This window comes from Podarcis gaigeae, assembly GCF_964106915.1.
Source record: "Podarcis gaigeae genome assembly, chromosome: 11".
Taxonomy (NCBI): domain Eukaryota; kingdom Metazoa; phylum Chordata; class Lepidosauria; order Squamata; family Lacertidae; genus Podarcis; species Podarcis gaigeae.
In genome coordinates, this window is record NC_139687.1 from 38701808 (window position 1) to 38725506 (window position 23699).

A 23699-nucleotide genomic window follows, 5' to 3' on the forward strand; every position below is an offset into this window, starting at 1 on the left:
CCTGAATTCTGACCTTCTGCTAGACTCAAGATACTTTAAACAAGTTCCACCAAGCTAAGTGGCAAGTTCTTACACAATTTAAGTTAAAAGAATTTCCTTGTAGGCTGGCCAGGAAGAATGCAGTTCAAAACTTGCCCCAGCAATGAACTCACTATAAGGATTTTCACAGCCCCAGACCGTTACAAATGGGGAATAGGAGCAGTCTTGACAATAAATGTGAGGAACTTGAATTCTATGCATGTTAAATGTTGGCATTACTTTATGTTGATATTTTATCATTTTTAACACACACACTTCCTCAATACTCCAGATTTTTTCATCTTTGCTATCACTGTAAATGCAAAGCACACATGTCAAAATACTAGCTCCATTAGTAAACAATCCGTTTTCAGGCATTCCTTTAAAAAGTGAGCAAAAAATAACTTCCCTCTAAAATACTTAATTTTATTAGTGATAGTACCAAAGATAACAAGTATACAATCTTTACTCTATGCTACTTACACATCATAAATATGACAGCTGTTGTTCCAAGACACAATCTTTCAGTCTTTCAAGACGCATATGAGATTTGTCATTCCTTTATTATCAGAATAAGCTGTTTGCCAGCCAACTTCATGTGGCTTAAACATCAAAAAAATGACTGTCCATACTTTACATGGTAAAGCATTCACTATAGTTTTAATGTACACAGAGGCCAAAAGGAGAGGAAAAAAACTTTTGACTATAACAAAAAACAATGGGCTATTAAAGCAGAGTCACAATCAATGGGCTTCATTTCCTTACAGCATGTTTTAATTTTTCCATTTACCATAAAAGGTTTACATTTGCATTAAGTGCAATTTAGAGAACACAAAATGAAAGCTAGTTTTTACTTGGCTTTTCCATCTCTTTCCCGTGAGGTAAGGCAATTTGATTGTGTTATGTTATATTCAACACACTTCTTGATTTTAGTGTAATCTTATCTTAGGGTACAACCTTTTGTTGTCAATCTTACAATGCTGAAATGAATTCAGAGAGGAGTTGCATTTGTCGGGTGCTGTTCTCTTACAGGCTATTTTTCAACAAGTAAACAGGAATCTGTGTGGTTATGTCTTCTCCAGGGAGAACTTGTCATGCTTCACAATTGATGTTAGAAATGAAGAAACTCTTTAAAATGTCCAGAAGATAACTATTTTAAAAGGGCACTTTTGATTTCGATACCCAGTCCACAAACCGGTTATGATATACGTTTACTTAGAACTGTTCAATTCATCAGTTTGGCATACACTATAGTTAATTTATAGGATAACTGGATTGCAGACAGGGCCACGTCTACTATATGATGATCCTTGAATCTTGATTTCAGCTATGACCCTTTTTTCCATTTAAACGTATCTTCAATCTGTTATCAAATAACCACCAAGTACACACAAGGCTGACCTCTCAGATGCTTACCTACTATTGTGATAGAACCATCTAGAAGATAAAGGATTAGACAAAGAGGGAATTAAATAACATGTGATTCCTAGGAATCACTATTCTGTGTTTCAAAGAAGGCACTAAAGCATTAGCTTGTGCTCCCACATCCCATCCCAACTCAAAAACAAAACAATCTTGTCATGGGAATCTGTCCTATTTGCAGGTGACTGGACACACTACAATATAGCTCAAAATGAAGCCAGTTGTTTGGAGATTACCACAGAGATGTGCTTATAGTTGGAAGAATGGAAATCTAGTATAAACATGGCCGTTCTTTCTAGAATCTGAACATTAGCATGCATTGATCAACTACTAGTAAGAGAAAGCTTTTAGTCTTATAAGGAAATTACTTAAAAATATAAAAAGAAAGTCACAAGCAACAAATTAAAGAATCTTCACTTGCCTTTGTGGGCATAAACACAATAACTGTAAAACTGTGTTAGGATAAAACTTGTCATCACTGTCATGTACAACAACAAGGGAAGCATGTGTATCTCTGCACCATTTTCAAGCACATTATCAAAACATATCACATTGAGTTTAGTTTAAAAACCCACAAAGCAAAACAAAAAAATTCAAACTACCAATATTTTAACAACTTTGAAAGCATACCCAGCAACTTTTGTGGGTAGTACAGATTACAGCTTTCCACTTATTTGTAACAGCTGTCAACCAGTCTTATCACTGAAATGCATGGATTCCTACAGATGATCAGATCCAATGCTGTTGGCTCTTGTTGCAGCAGATCCCACTGGTCAGTGCTGCTTCTTGCTCATCTCCAAGTTGACCAAACCACCCAAAGAACCCGGAGTGCTGCTAGCACAACACAACATGTCCGGTTGATTGCTTGGTAATTTTTATCCTCTTTTGGTGGGTTGTGGGGGAGGGGAGGAAAAGCTTTGTCTCTTTCCAGAGTTGGGTCAGAGGTCCATTCAGTCCTCTACACATCTTCTGTTTTAACTGAGATGTTTTCTTCATTTGGTTGGCAGTTCCCATTCTGTTGTAGTTTGACTTCTTCTGCAGGAGGTGTGTCTTCCTTTTCTATTTTGTCAATTTCAGAATTCTGGTTCTCTTTACTCAGATCTTTATCCTGCACAAAGTTTTAAAAAGCAAAAAATTGTAGAATAAAAAGACCGTAATAACGTTCTGATACATTTCAGATTAGTATATATCACTTTAGTTATAGCATTTTATTTTTAAAGATGCCCACTTGTTAAGAATAGATATGAGCAGCCAAATCTGTCTTCTCGATTAAAATATTACTGTCTGTGTATAAAAAATTGCACAACTACTTCTGCAGGCTCAATGAAGCCTCTTCCCCACCCCCATATGACACGGTGCTCCTCTAGTTTCAAAAGACTTTTTAAAGGCAGTTTGTGATACGGCATCAGGCATTGCTGACAGAGCGATGGTCAAAGCAAATCCTGGAGGATAAACAATACAACGGGGGAGAAACTAAAGGATAGCTTATTAGGACAAGAGGACCTATAGGATGTAGCCCTCAATCACTGAAATAGAGCTTGGGTTTTCTGACAGAAAGAGGAAGAGGAGAACAAGCACTGGCGAGTCCTAGGACCAAGGTCTAATATAAGAGACAGGAGTGTTGAGGTCTAGGCCAGCTCTGCAAATCTGTGTTTCTGGAAATGATGGCCCTTTTAGTATCCTGAACTATCAGAAGGACCAGGAGGCTGTATCTTCCTGATCCACCAAAACTAGGATAAAGTTTCTCAGGGGGTCTTCTTTTCTCCAACCCATGTCTAGGAACTAGGTGAAGTAACCTCTGCATTTCCTTTGCTGAACTCCCAGAAAATACCTAGCTATACTCATACCTGCTTCTTTAACGTTACTTGCCATGAAACCCTATGATGTGGAGTTACCCTACCACAAACACCATGGCAACAAACGAAAATGAGGTTCCACTAGGCATGTCCCAAAGTAGTTCTTTGTATCTCAGTCAGAAATCCCATGCCAGAACCTCAAGTTCAAAGAAAGGATGGAAACAAACTAGATCAGCTACTCATATTCCTAAACACCAGCACTAAGATATCTTGTTCCACAAGAGTTCTAGAGGAAGGGGGTTATTACTGAGAATACGCCAAGCCTAGTACGTGCAATTCTTGAGGCCTTGCAGTTCAATGTGTAACTTGACACTATTAAAAAGTATTTGTGTTCAAGCTAATGTGAAGTAATACAAAGTTTTATTTGTGGTTTTCGATCCACAGTGGCTCTTTCACACATTCAAGTGCTCATTGGATAACACAGTGAGGAATTGCTTTGCTAAGAACACTCCTCATACTTTTGAAGTGGTGTAGACATAGCTCATTTCTGTACTGAAGCAGAAACAGACGGGATTCTCCTGCTGAGGTAGTCCCCACCTGCTATACTTTGCAACTCTTGTGAACTGATTCCAGTTCTAAGAGGACAGGAGGCGAACAGCTCAGAGTGGAAAGTAACAGTGTGGGCCAATATAAATGATTTTGTTGCCTCTAACATGAAATGACACCGTGAATGTTCTCCTTATCATCTTGGATTTTGAAATAAGGCAGTCCAACAAGATGAACTGCTATAACCACCACCACCACCACCCAGCCATGTATTCTACACAACAAAGGTGCTCTATCAAAAGAAAAGAAAAAAATCATTCTGCAGGAGTCCCCCAATTCATTAGAGAACTACAGATAATCTCAGAGTGATGGTCATGTTCTGTTGCACTCATCTGTAATATTTTAAAGATACCTCGAAGAAGGATCTCCACTAAGAGCCAGCCTTGGCATGTTGTTTCTCAAGAGCTGATAATGCATGTGGGCTGTTGGCACCTGACATTTTGCTCCAGGCAACCACTTTGTACCTTCCAGCTTCATACTGCTAAATGGCATGTGCACTGCTCTACTAAGTCCTATTCATCAACTGCAGTGTAGTTTACATTTTCTTCAGATTCCCCACATCCACCCAGCTTGTAGTGATCAAGATGTTCTTGGAGGTGCTAGGCACTTTAGAAGCAACCAATGATCACCAAACACCACCTTAGAGGAAACAGCATGAGGTACCCAAACAGTCAATGACAAGCATTCTTTTCCACACCTATTTCTTGCTTGCTCACTCATTCACAGTGGCTTACCTTCAAAGTTGTGGTTTTATCAGATTTCTCTTTAACATCCTTGTCTTTGCTACTCTTTTTCTTGGAGGTAGACTGCTCCCTCTCTCTTCTGTCATTACTCAGGTCTCTCTCCTTATCGGTCTTTTTGTCCTTCTTATTTCTGTTTTGAAAATAAGAATGAAATGGTTACAATTAATTTACGCTCTGTTCACATTCCCATGCATGCATTTGCTGTATGCACATAGCAACACTTTCACACAAATGCTGAACATGCCACATGAAGGGGCAGAGGGGAGCAGCCAATAACATGGTCTGACATTCTACCATGGCAAGAAATTAGCCAAGTGAGACAAGCCAGAACCTTACTCCCAACACTGGCATAATAGAGAGGGAGAGATGGTCCCTGGCTCATCTTTTGTGCAAAATGTGGATTGCAACCTACTTGTTTATGTTTTGTACTTGCTGATTAAAGCAGAGTCAAAACAAGCTTAGAATTGTAGAATTGCTGAGTTAGAAGGGATCCGAGGGTCATCTAGTCCAACCCCCTGCAATGCAGGAATCTCAGCTAAAGCATCCAGGACAGATGGCTAGCCAACCTCTGATTTAAAACTTCCACCGAAGGGAAGTCCACAACCTCCCGAGGGAGACCGTTCCACTGTTGAACAGCTCTTACTGTCAGAAAGTTTTTTCTGATGTTTCTGTCTCCTTTCTCCAGCTTTATGCTGAATGGGGCCAATAATTCTGCAGTCTTAGCCATGAATTTGAAGTGCCCACTTCAAATACTGCTTCTGCCTAAAGATGCAGCAGGTGGCTTCAGGCAACTGACTAGTTTTCTTAGCCTCATTCCCCCAGCTGCAATACTGGGATAATCTTATTGCAGTAGTAGTAGTAGTAATGATAATAATAAATTATTTATAGATAGATAGATAGATAGATTCTTTATTGTCATTACACAAGTGCAACATTGCACAAGTGCAACGAAATTGGATGCCATCCCTTAAAAACAACAAAAGCAACACAACAACAACAACCAAACAAACCACATTCCAGCCACACCCACACCCACACCCATCAAACTCCCAGGTCACACTATCGAGTTACTGCATTTAAGAAGGCCACAGCTCTTGGATAGAAACTATTTTTCAGTCTATTTGTCCTTGACTTGATGTTTCTGTATCTCCTGCCAGAAGGCAGTAGTACAAACAGACTGTGTCCCGGGTGAGATGCATCCTGCAGGATATTGTTTGCTTTCCTAAGACAACGGGAACCGTACAGTTCTTCCAAAGATGGGAGGGGATGACCAATAATCCTTTGGGCTGTGGTTATGACCTTCTGGAGCACCTTCCTCTTCCTAGCTGTACAGCTGGAGAACCAGGCACAAATACAGTATGTGAGAATGCTCTCTATGGAGCCTCGGTAGAAGGACACCAGCAGTCTCTCACTCAGATTGTTCTTCTTTAAAAGTCTGAGGAAATAAATTCTCTGCTGGGCCTTCTTCACCAGAGCAGTGGTATTTGCGCTCCAAGTCATGCCCTGATCGATAGTCACTCCCAAAAACCTGAATTCCGCCACCCTCTCCACCCGTTCCCCGTTGATATACAAGGGCTGAATGTCCGCCTTTTTTTTCCTGTAATCCACCACCAATTCCTTGGTCTTAGTCGTATTAAGAGCCAGATTGTTCTCTCCACACCAAGCACAAAGCCGCTCCACCTCGTCCCGATAGGCGGACTCATCCCCTCCTGAAATGAGCCCCACCACCGTAGTGTCATCAGCAAACTTGATGATTTTGTTGCTGGAATAAATGGCTGTACAATCATACGTATAGAGAGTATAGAGCAGGGGACTCAACACACAACCCTGTGGTGAGCCGGTGTTAAGGCTAAGGGCTGTGGACATATGTGACCCTACTCTAACCCTCTGAGAACGTTCTGACAAAAAGTCCAAAACCCAGAGACAGGTGGAGTTGGAGAGTCCAATCGCCTCTAGCTTGGACACCAGTCTATGGGGGAGGATAGTGTTAAAAGCAGAGCTAAAATCCACAAACAGCAGCCTCACATAACTCCCCGGCTGCTCCAGATGGAACAGAGCAGCATGGAGAGTAGTAGTGATAGCGTCTTCCGTGGATCTATTTGCCCTGTATGCAAACTGGTAGTTGTCAAAAGTTGATGGAAGACAGGAAATAATGTGACGGCGCACCAGTTTCTCAAAACACTTCATGATGATTGGAGTCAGTGCAACTGGTCTGTAGTCGTTCAGACTACTGATTGTGGATTTTTTAGGCAGAGGAACAATAGTTGACGACTTCAGGCAGGGTGGGACAATAGACTGGTGTAAGGACTTGTTGAAGATCTTAGTAAAGACCCTCGCCAGCTGATCCGCACAGCCCTTCAACACCTTTCCCGTGATGCCATCAGGTCCAGCAGCCTTCCTCGGATTCACCATCCTCAATACCTGTCTCACCTCATGCTCCTCTACAGTGAATGAGGGGCCCCTATGGGCTGGTGGCTGTAATACCGGCGTCTCAGGTGGCTCCTTCTCGAAGCGAGCAAAGAAGAAGTTAAGCTCCTCCGCCAGCAAAGGGTCACCGTCGACAGCACCAAGGTTAGGTTTGTAGTTGGTAATATGCTGAATCCCCTGCCACATCTGTCTTGTGTTGTTACTCCTTAAATTATCCTCAATCCTCTGCCTATAGACCAGTTTTGCCCGTCGAATACCCCTCTTCAAGTTTGCTCTTGCCACACTGTAAAGCTGCCCATCTGGCTGGGTTTCCCAGGTCAACATATGTAAGAAGATTTTGAACATGCAAATGTAAAATTAATTATCTAGCAGGAATGAACTGCTATTTTGTAAACTGCTTGATGCATTCTCAGAAGTATAATGCAGTTTTTCCACATACTCAGCTCTACTGAAAGTAATTTTCCACTGACAAAGAAATCAAAAGTGCATCCATATCCCAGCTCATACAAATGCCAGTCTTAAAATTCACATCCCCTCTTTTCCTTATAATTTGAGTTTAAAATTTTATGCAGCACACTTCAATATAAGTATTTCCAGGATGCATGTGTGTGTGTGCCAACCCCAATTTCTAGTCATTCTAGTAAAATGACCACTAATAGAGTGAGGTGTGCACTGGGGGGAGCCTGCAGTGTATACTGTAGGACCTTGTGTGATAGAGCTATACACTTACTTCCTTGGAGATGGAGATCGAGAGGATTTCCTTTTTGTAATTTTAGATGATCTTGGAGACTTGGAGGGACTTCGGCTCTTCCTCTTCCGTCTATCTCTGTAGGATTCAGTAATTAAAGATAAATGTTGGAAATTACAATTCACAAGTGGGAACTGTTACAAAATGTTGCAGTGTGGAGAGCTCCTGTTCACTGTTTTTTGTCAGCCAGCCATGCCTTCCCCTTCTACCAATTGTCAGCATTCACTGGCCACTGGGCACACTCAGTTCACCCCACCTTAGGGGGATTTTCCATAAAGATTTTTTGCGCTTCTGGAAACCTCAGGATTTCCCCTAAGCAGCCTTACATGCTCAGTGCGCAATCACACAAATTAAATGCATGCAAGGCAGAGATCTCGTGAGAGTCTCTAGACCCCACACAAGAGCCTCCCAAGAGGGCAAGGGCCACTTAGCTTACTGGCTTCGGAAAGGTAGAAATGGGTCGTGTGGGAGCAATGCAGAGGTTGTTCTCCCTGTATACGATTTTGGCTTTATATGCAAACCCCACACACCGCCTCCTAGAACATGAGCCTACAGTATTTATCCCTTCTTCTTCTTTGCAATACTAAAGGCATGATTTATTCTACACTGATTTGAATACGTTTTCCAAAAATTTTTTTTTCATAAACAGAAGCAATAAATCTACAAAGAACGACAAAATTATAAGAAAAAAACTGGACCTGCTGGAACTTCGTGATCTTCTTGAGGAGCTGTAGCTTCTGGGGGGTGTCCTGGATCTCTTTTCTTTCTTCCTTTTTTCATCTCTCTCTTTTTCTTTCTCTCGTTCCCGCTCCTTATCTCGGTCTTTTGCCTTCTCTCCTTCCTTGTCCTTATCTTTTGGCTTCTCTGCTTCCTTCTCTTTTTCTTTTTCACTGCTTTTCTCCTCTGCTTTTTCTTTCTCTTGGTCTTTCTCCTTGTCCTCCTCTTTTCCTTTTAGCTGTTCTTTGCTATCCTTCTCCTTGTCTTCCTCCTTCTCAGTCTCTGTCTCTTTTTCCCTCCCTCTGACTTTGTCCAGATCCTCTGTCTTGTCTTTTTCTGTGTCTGACACTTTCTCCTTCTCTCTTTCTTTTTCCTTCTCTTGGTCTTTGTCCTTCTCCCGATCCTTGTCCTTATCTTTTGCACGATCTTTGGTTCTATCCTTGGTCTTCTCTTTGTCCCTCTCCCTCTCCCTGCCCCTTTCCTTCTCCCTGCCCCTGTCTTTATCCTTGTCTCGATCCTTCTCTTTTTCCTTCTCTCTGTCTCTTTCTCTACTAAGCTTTTCCTTCTCTCTGATCCTCTCTTTGCTCTCCTTCCTCTTCTCTCTGTAAAATGAAAACATTAATTTAAACTGTGCAGCATTCATTACAACAAAGGACTAAAGTCAACTGCTGACACAAAAACCTCACACCTATACTATGTATTTCTCCCCACCAACCAACATCAAAGTCTCATATTAAATGACTGATCCGTAGAAAGGACTTCATGATCTGATAATATATACCATGTAATGCCTCCCCCAAAAAACCTTAATAAAATTATAAAAAACAAAGAACTAAAGTCAACTAAAGAGCTTCTTGCCACCCTCAAGCATACCTTCAAGATTACAAAAGAGCATCTAGTAGAGCAGTAGTAAATCTAGTAAAGGAAGGGTAACACCTCCTGAATCTGTTTTATTTGCTTTTAGATTTTGATACCATTTTATTGATTTGGGGGCTGAATTTATGTTTTCATGGATATTGTTTTTATATTTTACACATTAAGTAGTTTAGAAATGCTTTTAAGCAAGTAATAAGTAAATAATAAAAAGGAGATAAAATTAGAGCTATTTGTTATACAGAAGGAGTGAAAATGCTGGGATGCTACAAAACCACTATTTTATGGTGAGATTGTAACCCTACATCTAATGTTCAGGAACTCGCTCAATACCTCATAAGGAACATAAAAGAAATAAATTAATCATAGGAATCTTACCGAGAAGGTGACCGGCTTCTTGATCTCAGCCTTTCTTTAGATTTTGAGCGTTTTTTGGGTGGAGTTTTGGATCTGCGCCTGTCCTTCTGGCTGGAGCGGGATCTGTCCCGCCTGTCCATCTGGCTGGAGACGGATCTCTCTCGTCTGTCCTTCTGGCTGGAGCGGGATCTGTCCCGTCTGTCCTTCTGGCTGGAGCGGGATCTATCACATCTGTCCTTTTGGCTGGAGCGGGATCTGTCGCGAGATCTACTCCTATAGCATGCAACAGCAAATGATAAATGCTATGGACTACGTTGTTTCACCAATCCCTATTATAAATCATACAAATTGTAATTTGCACTCCACTGTACAAAATAATATACAATTTTTCAAACATAATATTTAAAACGGGCATAAAATAGAGAATGTAAATCAAAATTAGCTTCCTAGCAAAAGGTAACTAAAACAAAATTGTCTGAGAAAGGCAATCAAACTGATAAAATAATGCACAGCAAAGTGCCACCTCAAATTAGCATTACTTACAGAACTAAGATGTGGTGTAAGTATTCCATAATGAGGCCTCCTTCCCCCACTTTTTTCAGAGGGAGAAGAATCTCGTGAAATTTGCTTCCATGCATACAAAGGTTTGCAGTTTGTATTAAATGACAACCCCTTCTTCGGATTGTGTGCAGACGTTTACTATAACATGCCCATGATTTGGGTTGGGGGGCAGGGTGGGATATGGGAGACAGAAACACTGCATTTCAGTATTAAGGCTCATTCAAATGGTCCATATACCAAAGGAATACCCCCAAGAGATACATCTCCTTCATCAGTAGTATTTATTTTTGAAAAGCTCCCTGAATATTTTAATGTGTGTCATCATCACCAAGCTATACAATGCACTGCAAAGGATTAAGCAAAGCTGTTGTTTGTGATCCAAGTGAGGTCCAGCAAGCTAAGAACTAAATGGGTATAAAATTACATTTGTGGCTCACTCAAAATGATTTTGTACAGGAAAACATTTATGAATGTATCTGCAAAACAATTTCACTGAACTTGCTCGGGTTCATATTCAGTGCCATTATTTATTGCAATACTCATCTGACGCGATAGGAATGTGTGTGCACGCTAGAGATTTGAAGTGGAGCTAACGTTCTGTTGTATGTTTCCACAAACAAAATTTGTATTTCATTTATTTGCTTACATTTATATCCTGCCTTTCTAATATCATGGAAGCAGCATAGATGTTGTTTCCAGGTGGTCAGCTATTCAGGCACTTCCCAGACCTGTTTGGCTTCAAACCACCCTGGTTGCTGGCTAGACTGTAAAGGCTACCCAACAGAAGTAACAAAGCTGTTCCACTGAGATATTTCAAACTGTTACCTACCTCATCCAATATACTGCTCAGCATGCTGATCAAATACTTATTCTGGTTTTCTTGCATTGTGTGATTTTAATATTTGTTATTGTATTGACCAGAAGAACAGAGAGATAAAACACATGAAAAAAACCATGTTCTCAGATCCAGTACTGCAACTGGGAAACTAGTGAATGGGACTGCACACTCTACACAGAAGGCCCATTTTAAATCGAGTACTTCCATTGCTTATTAGCATCATGGCACTCCTCTGTACTTAAGTGTATTAAACTTCCACTGAATAGTATGACTGCCATCACAACAGATTTAGAATTGAGGTGGTAGTGGGTGTTTTTGCTTAAAAGAAAGGACCTGTAAACCGAAGAGGCAACAAGAACAAAACAATGTCGGATATTTAGATAAACAAAGACTGATGTAACAAAATGTAAAAATAATTCAGTATGACATAATTCGTACTAAACACCATCTGAATCTGAGATACTTAATTGCTGTATACTCTGGGGCAAAAATTAAGAGGAAACAGACCATTTGATTTGGGGGCTACCTCAGTTACCTAAAAACTCATGTTGCCATGATTTCCATCCTTGAACTTCAGAAGCATTGACACAGTATGTTAAGGGACAACTTCATGCATGTTTGGCTGACATTACAAGATCAGGCTGTGGACCACTGGGAGCTGATTGGCACATGTGACAGAGTTGTGCCAAAGTCCATGAATTTTTGAAATAAGTGATTATAAAAATCAGGACACTTAATAGATAAAAATGTTATCCTAGACCTGAATTATGTATTTTGTATAATTTTTATAAAGGTAACGCAGATCTTAGATGTAAGCAGTTAAATATATAGTTACTGGTAGCTGCTTCATTAGTAATGGAAACAAGCTTCACGCTATACTCATTAATTCAAGAAAGTTATGTTCATTGCTATCTCAGAGAAACCGAGATATCTAAGCAGCTAAAGGTGGCACTGATCCTTCTGATTTCACCCCTACTGTGGGATTATATATTAAATATATGACATTGCAGTCACAGGAGTGGCAAATCCCTCCAAAATATAGTTTTATTGGGTGGCATTTTTTTTTCTATTTCCTTCCTTGTATAATGTAAGATGTGTTTTTATAATTGTATCCATTTCAGTCACTTCTGATTTTTTTATTTTATTTTGACTTTATTATCAAAATCTCCATTGTGCTGAACTCACATTATTTTGCTTGCGCCTTCTCTTCAAAACCCTAACAACTAGAAAAAATTGTGCTATACTGTGAGGCTAAAATTAAGGGGAAACAGCTCAGTTACCTAATAAACTCAAGACACTGAGATTTTCTCCCTCAAACGTCAGAAGCACAGACAGCAGCGTCATATTTTGAGTGATGTGACATGTTAAGGATGGGGGAAAGGTGTTCTCTTAGCTTCCCATTAATTTTTGTAAAGGGCATAGCTGCCACTTTCTGCAAAAGCCCAATATGCAGAAGCAAAACCACTTATCTTTTTTCTGCCCCATTCTCAATAAAGGAAAGATGCTTGTAATTCTGCAAGTTGGAGTTTTGCAGAAAGCTATCACCTCCACAAACTGAACAGCCAGTGGAAGTGTGTGTGGATTCTCCCTCTTCCCAACTGGGTTTTCGGAGGAAGCAGCAGTGAGGCATCTTTTCAAGAGGCCAACTTCTAAGAGAGAACACCTTCTTTCTCCTCCCCAGAGAAGGAGAAAAGGAAACCCAAAAGCAGTTATTGGTGGAAGCACAGGGGTTCTTGGAAGAACGGATAGATTTTGTCCTCTGGATTCAGCAGGATTTACTTTGTAACCATTTCCGAAACTGTTTCACTACAGCTTCCATCTTGCCATGAAAAATAAGGAATTCAAATTCAAAACAGTTCTTCATTTCAACCATCCACAAATTGTATTAACGGCTTAAATTGAATTTCCTAAGAAACAGAGAAGGGACAGGTCAACTGTTGCTTTCAGAGGATACATACGTGAGAATTTTACCTGCGTTTTGAGTGTGATCTTTTCCTTCGAGATTTTGAACTAGATCTGGATACTGAACGTGAATGGGAGCGCGACCGACCACCTTTCCTTTCACTGCTCTTTCCAGACTCTGAGAGAAAAAACGACTTTGCAGTGTAAGCTCAGAATATTTACAGATCCCAGCTAACAATCTGGCACAAGTGGAATGTACCACATATATTGCAAGGGGCCTACTCTCTGCACATCTTTCTTCTTTGCAAAAATCCTTCAGAAACATCCAAGAAAGTCATTGCATATATTCGTTGAGTGCAGCCATCCTGCAGCAGTACACATAAACCAGATAATTATAAACAGCTAGCTAAATAAGGAATGGGATTTATGTTGCCGCCACAATGCACAAGTTTAAAACATGTTTGGCAAAACTCACTTCAGAGAGAAACACAAATTCCAATAAAGCAGTTTGAAAAACTATGCAGAAACACACATAATAGCACTGTATTTTATTGCCAAAGCACTATTACAATTAAGGAGTTGATGCTTGAAAACCTAGTCCCCCTACAGAACGGTTTCAATAATATATGTTTTATAACCAATCACTAAATGAAGCATAGATTGGGAATACGGATGCCAAACATTAGTCAAAGTTATTCCACTGATAGATGTATTTAATCCCAGCGATTTTCAGATCAGCTCAATCAAATGAACTCTGGCCAGCCAGGTCAGGAAACAATATTAACTGAATCTTCCTCTTAAGCAGTAATAGATATTTCTGGATTTGGAAGTTGCAATTTTTTAAAAATAATAGCATATGCCTTTTTAAAAACAAAGAACCCAACACATCTGATATGCAAGTGCCAGATACTTGTAAGGGAGGTAATGGAACTGCATGTCAGTCAGCGCTATTGGTTCTTTTTTAATTGGTTAAAATGTTACAATTAATAATAATTGGCAAGCTAAATATTTCAACGTTCATTAGAAAATCATGTAACAGTCAGCTCTTGCCAGTGAGACCTCTTCTGAAACTGCTATCATAGAATGTTGGGAGGACTGCTCTCTATAAGCTAGGATTGCAAATGAGTTTGCTGAACTAGGAAGATTAGAGGTGAACCAGATCTCTGTCTCCAACGCTCCCCTTCGCCAAAACTGCTAGAATCTTCTCATTCACTTATGCGGTTTCAGAAGAGAGCTAACAAAGAAAGAAGTGGCTGAAATGAAGTTTCCTAATGAGTTCAGATATCACAGGAAACCGGTTCAAGAAACTGGGAAGTTTTCTCTGAAGCTGAGAGTGCAAGGAAGTGGGGAAGAGAGAACAAATTCAGCTTGTTGCTTCATTCCCACTTCACCAAACCATGATCTGCTGAACCAGGAATGTTATTTGTGATATATAGAGAAGGGAGACTGGATGGGATTAGGTCACAGAAAAAAGGTAAGGAGGAATGTGAGCACAGTAGGTAGCAAGATGAAAGGAAAAGACTGAAGAAGCAGCAAGACACCTGGCAGGGGAGAAGGTGGAGGAGACAGGGAGTTAATGAAAGGAGGGGCCAACGAGGGGGGGGGGAAATCCCATACATTTATGTTACGGTTAATGAAAAGGACTCCATTCAGCACTTTGACAATAGAAAGCAGTGCTACCCAGTGCATGAACAGTTCTGTCTTCAAGGAGTAAAGTGTAAAACTACTCAGACACCATCAAAAACAGATGGGTCACAAAACAATGTTGTCCACTGGTTGTTGCTCAAGCTGGCCTTTCCCCTATATCTAAAAATAAATAATAAAAAGCTATTCTAAGTATACACCAGGATTCATTGCAGCAGAGATACTTTCATCCTAGCAGTGGAGATAGTCGTATTGCAAGGAAGTAATAATATCCTACCTGGCTCAATAGCAGCAGATATAAAAGACTGGGCTTCCCGTACTCTCTTCATCACTTCTTCCAACTCCTTAGCAGCAGCTTGTGGTGTCATTTCAGGAGGCTTCACTATTGCATTATTGGAGTGATTTATTCTAAATTAAACAAGCAAACTCAATTCAGTTTATACGTCATTGCACATATGCACACGTAGTTGAACTAGACACACAGAAAAAAATATGCACTTCACACCCAAATATTCATTTTATAGTGCAGTCAGCCACAGAACTGGGGACCAGCACAAGCCTCATATTCTTAAGTCCACAACTACTTTGGATTATACCTCGTCCCTGCAGGTAAGGGATGGCAGAAAATCTACCTTTATTTATTGTTCTCTGTTAAACACCTGGGAAAAGAGACTTTCTCTTTCCTTTTTCCTGTCAACTCCTTTTCTCATTAAGGCTCGTTGCTTTTTGAAGTCTATGTGCAAGCTTTGTTTTTTTTAGTTTAAACTCCAGGTGCTGTATTATAGTCAAGTCACTTTAGAAATAACAAATGTTATTAAATACAGTATTAGGCAAAAGAAATAAGTGTTTCGCTGGCTCCATGCAAAGGATATATGTATTTGATTTTACAAAGTGCACCCATTTCAAAACATGGAAAAGAGCTAAAAGGGGATTACAACAGGGATTCCCAACTACATTTTTGCACATGTTTTGCTTTAATTTTGGCAGTTTTCTTCCAAATGCTTCAACTTAAACTTAAGATTTCTGTTTGAAATGCTGAGTGCCAGACCACTTTTATCCTGCATAGTTGTTTCACCATTACTAAATAAGTAAATAATTTCAACCTGTTTTAGTATTTTAGCTTTTGTATGTTTTAAAGTTGGGTTGTAAATTTTTCTTGATTTTGCTATTTTCTCTTTTGTAAACTGCTTTGAGGTTTGTTTTTGTTTTTTTTTACAATCAAGCGTTGTATAAATTTTATAAATAAAAGCATTGGCTTGTTGGCTCAATTTTTACTTGATTTTGCAAAACTTGCCTCTGATCTCTAGAGCTGGAGTTGCCCGTGGTCTTTATTTCAGGACAGGAACCAGTATGGAGCCTGGGGGTATTAAATTGCAAACAGGGTAGAGCTCACAGAGGATACCACTTGAACTGTTGTGGCACATGCCTCTGCTTGCACACAAGCAACAGCTAAAAAGAATAAGATTGCACTTTTTCTACCAAAGTACTAGGCAAACAGATTAACAGGCTTTATCAGGTACTTGGTAAAGGGATTAAAGTACCATTGAAACGGCAACTTCTGCATGGCAAACCTTTCACACAGGTTCAGCAGATCTGTTTGCCAACATGAACACGATTTAGGTTTTAAGTAAAGACAGAGGGCCCTTGCACAGAGTTAAATAAAAAATGCATGCAAATATTGCTATGGAAATGCTATTCTGTGCTAAAAAATAATAATTTATAGATATATATTATTCAGTAGTTTCCTAAAACTGTGGCAGAGTTCTATAGGACGGGGTTGCAATTACAACCAATATACCTCCCAATTTATTTTGATAATATTTGTACAGTTTCTTACTTCAGCGGCCTATCTCCAAACACAACTCCATTAAAGGCAAGGGCTCTAGGAACAGAATTTTGGTCAGCAAACTCGACAAAAGCAAAACGTGTTGGTTGAGTCTCATCGCCTGCCATCCGCACAAACTTGACTTCTCCAACTTGCTTAAAAAACTCAAGAAGCTGATCTGCTGTAGTAGTCTTTAAAGAGAAAGAAAGAGGGCTCAGTCAAGTAACATCACGTGCATTCGCTTATAAGCCTGCCCCATATCCTTTGACCCAGCCAAATTAGATACCCAAGTCCCAACTACAGTAACTGTAAACTCCTGAATGACCACTCCCCATACTGCATGGTCTGTCCATCTAATGCAGGAAGAGCCAACATGGTGCCCTTGAAATATTTATTGAACTACAACTCCCATCAGTCTCAGACAGCATAGCCAATGGCCAGGTATGATGGGAGTTATAGTCCAACTACATCAGGAGGGGATCATACTGGCAACTTCTGGTATAGATCATCTGAGTGAGGCCTTGTGACCTGTGTGTTGTGCACAGCACCATACTATACAAGTTGGGAGGAAAAGTAATCATTTTCAAGCTCTTGCAGGCTGTATAGAGTCTGTAACTAACCTCTGTACACAGCATCAGGGAAAGGCTGATGCAGCAGATGCTCTTTTAGTTTGCTCAAAATCAGAGCTATCAAGCCATGGAATATAAAGCTACACTTTCCATTAATGCAGGTGTGGGGAACCTTTGGCCCTTCTGGTATTGAACTACAGTTCCCATCATCCCTGGCCATTAGCCATGCTTGCTGGGGCTGACGAGAGCTGTAATTCAGCAAGACCTGGACGGCCAAAGGTTCCTCACACCTGCATTAATGCATCTACTGTAGCAAAGACATTTACCTGGGAATTCAAGTTTCCAACATATACAGTCCTCCTAATTTCATCAATCTTGGAAGGATCCACATTGCCCATAATGGGCGGCTGCGGTATGTCTCCAATGGCTGTAATATTATGATCCAACGCTGCTGCTGGTATCGCACCCAGTGGACCAAGAGAAATACCAATCTGAAAACAGAGGATAGTTTTTACAGAAATAAGTATGAAAAGTTTTCCTCCCACTGTGGACTGATTCAAATTAAATTCACCTCAAAATTTAGGACTGTTAGCACCAGTCCTAAAACCTGCTGTTTGATATGTGACCACAAACCATCTTGGCTGACCAGACCAGGTAAAAGGAAAGCAACTGTAAAAAGCTATATACACTGTCACTAATATGTCTTAAGAAGAGGAGTCCTCTTCTATGTTTACCAAAAGCATTATTGCATAGCTACTTCAGTCCTATTTCAATTCTAGAAAGTTGAGCACCCAGAAGATAGTAAATCTAAGAGTGCACAACAATACCTGGAGTCCATTTTAAAATTATTTCAATCTACAGATGCTGTAGCTTTAACGTTATGCCAGCTTTCTCCCCCCCCCCCAACTTTTTCTTCTTTTTTGCTTAACATTCAGCCTGACAAAGAGTTCTGGAGAACTCTAGATATTGCTCATTGTGTTGCGTCATTCAGACTGGTCCTAATAATTTCAAATAATTGAATAATTTCAGATTCAAGACAATTACTGCAATCATTACAATGTAATGGAACATGCACCCAAAATGCAACTGAATAGACTGCATCCCCTTTAAGTAGAATTATTACATGAATATCTACTTACTGAACTCACGGGTGGTGTTGGTATAGGAAGCAGCCCTCCACCAGGAATCAGGCTTGTCATTGTAGGAGCAGGAGCCAAGAGGGAGAGCGCTTTGGCTTCATCTGGAATTTTACCTGAAGAAGCAAATATTTTTTGTTACTAAAAGTAACGCCACCTCCCAAGTGTTATTTTTCTATTTTTTTTTTTACCAACACCCTTCAACTTAAAAATACTAAAGAAAAAAAATGAATCTATGAGAGCCTTACAAAAAAGAAAATAATTCCAAGTTTTTCCTTTGCCCCTGCTCCACTAGGAACAACAAGTGAGCAAAACTAGCATTACCGGATTATTACTTTAAAAACTGAACAATGTAGACAATTATTTAACACTTTGAGCTATGGGTCACCTGTACTGGAAACTTAATGTTCATGAACCAAACGATATCAAGCATGGACGCTTTCGCAGGACGTTGTTTTCACGGTGATCGAAAGTTGTGTTACACATGACAACCGTTCGTGTTGGCTGCATCACTAATAGCACACAGAACATCAGATACAGAAAAGAAGAACATTTTTTAAAGTTTAATCCCCAGAAATGGCAAATAACCAAATCAGTCAAAAGGAAAAAAAAAGAGGAAACAGGAGTGTGCTAACCAAAATCAGCCCTTTTTGTCTGCTAAAATAGCTGAGTGAAAAATGTTACCAGATGACTGCCTTTCGTCAGTCCAGTACAACAACTCCAGCAAGGCAAGAAACCTAGAACCGCACTGATTTTTAGCTTAGGTACTTCAACTACCCAGTTTCCTTAACATCCAGAGGTAGGGGGCATTTACCAAAATATTTGTTCAATCTCATTGGTCCAATGCAGACATAAGCATTTATGTCTGAGTGCCTAAACCATTATTAAGCACTACACGTAAACATAACTAAGGTAGTTTGACTACCTGTCCGGCATCTTTGTCAGGTGACAATAAGCTCTGCTGATATCCCTATATATTGTCTCTGGAAGCATGGCTGACCCTCAGTAAAATAAACAACAATGTCACTATATGTTTGGGATCTTAACCCAACATTTAGTACTAATTATAATCAACCATTGCCTGCCCTGGATTATTACCTAAAATGAACTTGACTAAAGCGTGCTTTAAGTCTAACCCACTTAGTCTTTCCTTAAGATATCCTAAGAGCTCCTATATATTGTGATTTCCATTTAAGTTTCAGCAACTTGAGTTTAAAAAGCCATACAAAATTCTAACACACACAAACCAGAATTATTTGAAAAACTGACCAGAAATTATTACCTGCACATGGCAAAGCACTCTGCCTAGAAGTCACCTTTGTCTGATGTAACACTAAGTGTTACTCGTCAAAGTAACAACAACCAACCTAAGCCACTGAGCCCTCAAATCACCTGGTGTTTTAATGACATTTTCAAAGAGAGATAGACCCTTTTGGTAGTTTTTTAAATCCCTGCCCACTAGCATCCTATCTGCCCCCTCCTACTGCTACAGTCCTCATTTCCATAGACAATCAAAGACATAATATGGGGCAAACTTTCAAACTACTGCATTAACTTCTGGAAGGTTGCTATACTTCAGAAAGTTTCTGGTGTTAGAAGCTGCCTGAAGCCCTAAACTGTGATTTTCAAGTTCCTTAGGCAATCTGAGTTTGTGAAGCATATAATTACAAAATAAACCAAAGCCAATACTAAGGCAGCAATAAAGCATTACAATTAAAATATTAATTGCTTCTTATCCAGATAGAGATCAATTATTCCTTATTTTTCTTGGGCAAGATACAAGGCCCATGTGTAAGAACCAAATTATGGTCTAAGACGTACACATGAATTAGCCAGTGTCTCTCGACTACAATAAAATTCAAGTACATCAGTGTTCTGATAGGTTGCTTCAAGATCAAGATAATACATGGATAAAAATAAATGGGAATAAATAAGACCACTTCCAAGCTTAACTACTACAAGTAAAGCCTTTTTCAGACTTTACTAGAAAACAAAACTCATAATCAAAACTGAAACATCAAAAATTCTATTTCTGATCAGAACAAAACTACTAAACGTAAACTAGAATCCAGAAAACTAGTTTCACACACAACTACAACTTCTCTGCAACAAAACTATTTGTTCCTAACTATACATATATCTATACATTTCTCAGCTTATTGATGAATGGAGTTAAAGTCCACAAAAAATAAAAACATATTTCAGTAGTTTCAATCTCCACAAAAGATACCCATATTTGTTGAAACTCCTTTCTATGTATAAAACACTAAGCATTGTCAATGGCTAAAATGACATTCTTAAAAGCAATGATATGAAGTGTCAGCACGCGCAGACGCAAACACACACACATGCACACTTCGCATTCATTCAGAGCTAGACCATGTCATTTTAAACTGATTGATCGCTATAATTATTTGTGTCAATTTACTTGCGTCCGTTTAAAACCTCTGGTGTCTTACCCTCACTTGAAGTAATCTTTATAGCTTAAAAAAAAATATTCAAGTGGCTTTAGAATAACTCTAAATTTTGGCTCGTTAGCAAAATCAGCAACTTCAGGAGGATCGATTTTTAACAATATAATTCCTTGGCTGCTTACATAAAATTCCCAGAAATTTCAAAATTCTTTATTGAAAAAGAGAACAATGAAAGAGATGACAATATCAATTTGTGCTCATCTCTACTTCAGAGAAGAAATGTAACAGAAGAATGTTGGTATTTTTCTTGAGAGTTTTACACAAAAAAATATTCAAACTTGACAATGAAAACACTTCTATGATGTGCCTCTGCTGTATCTAAGAATATGCCATAAGCGTGAGCCAACTCAAGAGAAAAATTAGTCCAGCTTGCCGCCTTCCCATAGAATGCTACAGTAAAGAGAAGACAGTATATAAAACAAACACTGGTCAATACTTCACATTCAATTCACAATTGAGTGTTTTCCAGGCTTTCTCCTATTTTTTGAGAAATGAATTAAGAATATTAGTATTATTTATTTCTTTTCAAAATAAATAATACGACAGCCAATTAAACAGGCCAGGTATAGGTATTGAAAAAACAATGTCCCCCCCGTTCACATACTCACCCAACCATGTGGAAGCATTTTCCTCACAGAGCTCTCTCATATGGTTTCAGCATTCATATACATACTGCCACCAAGAACACAGTGGGAAAGTGGCTCCCAAACAACTCAGTGAACATGTGAAGGGAGCCATTATCTTTTTAGATATGGGAAACCAACTTGCTCTGGTTGCTTAGTAAGAGAGCTTCTGGGAAGGGAGGGGGAAGTATTTTCAGAGGACAGTCTTCAGATTGTAGTCCAATATGAGCCAATGGAAACAAATGGATCACTTCACTTTTCAAATAATCCAATTCTAGCCAGATTTACTCAGAAGTAATTCCTATTAATTTTATTCATCTTTTATTTCTAACTATGGATGTTTAGGATTGTATCTACAATCTAACTACAAAGTCTAAACTCTGGAATTTTTGGTTGATCTATGAACAATTTCATAGGGTCAAGTTTAAAATGAATCATGAACTCTTATAACAGAACACCATTTTTACAGAACTGAAGAACCAGCTCACAGGTAGAAATGAAAGAATTAAAGCAAAAAAGGGACAAAATTAACAAAAAGAAGAGAAAAGAAAGCAAAATAAAATAATAAAAACAGAGACAGGGCGTCCATCTTCTGCAGGCCAGACTCCGCTCTCATTCCCCCATGAAGTTGTCACTTGGCGGCAGGTTTAGTGGCATGGCAAACAATGCCTAACTCAGGCAAGTGTAACAGGTCTGCCTTGGCCAGTCTAGTCATCTAATAATGCACAAATATCACACAGAGAAAACATACAAAACCAAATTAATAGTCAAAATCCATCTTCCAGAAAATGTGGACATAAAAAAGTTCAGAATGATGGTTAAAAGTGGCATCTCTGATACATTTCAATATTGGCCTCTCTCAAACCAGAACAAGTTTTTTCGAGAGATTTCAGTTATACATACAATGGAAAGGGGCCACATCTTGACAATGTAATGATGTGTTGTTGTTGTTGTTGTTGTTTTTTGCCAAAGTCACAATGTTGGTTAGTAATGTGAATAGTGGTGAAGTGTGTGTTACACATTGAACACCAGTTTAATGCCCAGTGCGGGCCTTCAGAGGAGAATAATTTCTGACACACAGAATAGAAGTATTTTTTATAAAGCTGTTGAATTCCTTCTCTTTCACCCCCAACCCCAATATCCTTCTATGCCACATTTCTAGACAATTATCATTCCCGCAAGAAAATTATTATGCAACATCTGGATTTTCCAAGAGAGACCAGCCACTAGTAGGCAAGCGTAGATAAAACATAGCACATTATGCCAGTGCTCTTACAATGTGCTCCTTTTCCCCATTTGGTCGAAGGTAAATTCAAGGAAGATGTCCATGAAGTTTTAACCATTGCCCAGACTATGCATTTTCTAACTAAAACCATTTGGAATTCTTATTAATAGTCTAAAAACCACATCATTAGAGAACTAGGTTGAGATGTTCCTCTTCAGAAAATGACATCTTTGAAATTCCTTGCCTGCATGGACTACCAGTCCTAATTAGGGATGAAATCCTCTGCAAGCTTACCTGAAAGTAAGCCACCTTGAACTCTTTGAGTATAATTAAGTAGGATTGCACTGTAAGTGCTATTTAAGAAGCTGTACAAGCAGCAATTTTCAAGGTAGTTTACACTGTCAGGATAGATGTCCATTACTTAACATGTTCTTTATTTCCATTTATTTATTCTAGACTCTAGATATTTCATGACATCATGTCTGTCTGGCAAGTCACCTTTGGGTGTAAACTTGCACGCATTAAACATTGTGTAAGCTTTGTGTAAGAATGCAAACAAGTTTGTGTGTTATTTTATTGCACATAACCCTGTCTTCCAACAACTTATCAGCAGAAATAACAGGGTAGAGGAGCACCACCAAGTCCCCTGGAGGAAGAAGGATCTTCTTTTTTATAGTCCCCAGGGTAGCCCTTCCTCACCAGCCACTTTCCAGCTGGAGGGTTGATTTTATTACCTTTACTAGTTGGAAGTAGTTATCTCATGTGCTTAGCTATTCTTCTCTCATGGGAGTTACAAGAGAGCAGAAGAAAGACCATGAAAGAGGGGTAGCATAGGACACTCACTTGTTCTTAGTACAGTAATAGTGTTGTTATCAGATAGGCAAGTATAAAATATAAAAACTGTTCTTCTCCATGCCCAAAGTATCAGTCCCAAAACAAAGAATAACAATCTCAGATAAAGGTAGGTAACCTTCAAATACTCTCTTGACTTTAGAAATTTGGTTTTAGTTTGGTGAAACTATTCCAATAACACCAGGGTAGAGAACCTGTGGCTCCCCAGATGCTGCTGGACTAAAGCCATGCTGTCTGAGTCTGAGGCCCCCTACAATAATCCTAGCTATATCACTATAGAGTCAGGGTATACCAGAAATGGGATAAAACAGTGCTTTGGTGTATTTCCTATCAGCATATCAGT

At 39.3% G+C, this 23699-nt stretch overlaps 1 protein-coding gene across 8 annotated transcripts in view; it reads right to left on the reverse strand.

Moving 5' to 3' along the window:
- Nucleotides 1-423: 423 nt before the first annotated feature.
- The window catches only part of SREK1 (splicing regulatory glutamic acid and lysine rich protein 1), a 28099-nt gene continuing 4823 nt past the window's right edge, over nt 424-23699 (reverse strand). Inside the window, exons 3-14 of one of the 8 annotated variants that reach the window (XM_083703472.1) lie at nt 18571-18694; nt 18186-18298; nt 17373-17537; nt 16490-16668; nt 15947-16009; nt 14930-15060; nt 13078-13186; nt 9729-9980; nt 8459-9079; nt 7743-7838; nt 4577-4715; nt 424-2548 (exon numbers count right to left, since the gene is read on the reverse strand). In XM_083703472.1, coding sequence (XP_083559598.1) covers nt 2399-2548; nt 4577-4715; nt 7743-7838; nt 8459-9079; nt 9729-9980; nt 13078-13186; nt 14930-15060; nt 15947-16009; nt 16490-16668; nt 17373-17537; nt 18186-18245 — 1965 coding nt within the window. In that variant the 5' untranslated portion in view covers nt 18246-18298; nt 18571-18694 and the 3' untranslated portion in view covers nt 424-2398. Of the gene's footprint in view, nt 2549-4576; nt 4716-7742; nt 7839-8458; nt 9080-9728; nt 9981-13077; nt 13187-14929; nt 15061-15946; nt 16010-16489; nt 16669-17372; nt 17538-18185; nt 18299-18570; nt 21995-23699 lie in introns of all 8 variants that reach the window. The other 7 variants (XM_083703471.1, XM_083703467.1, XM_083703474.1 and 4 more) reach the window with 7 other exon arrangements.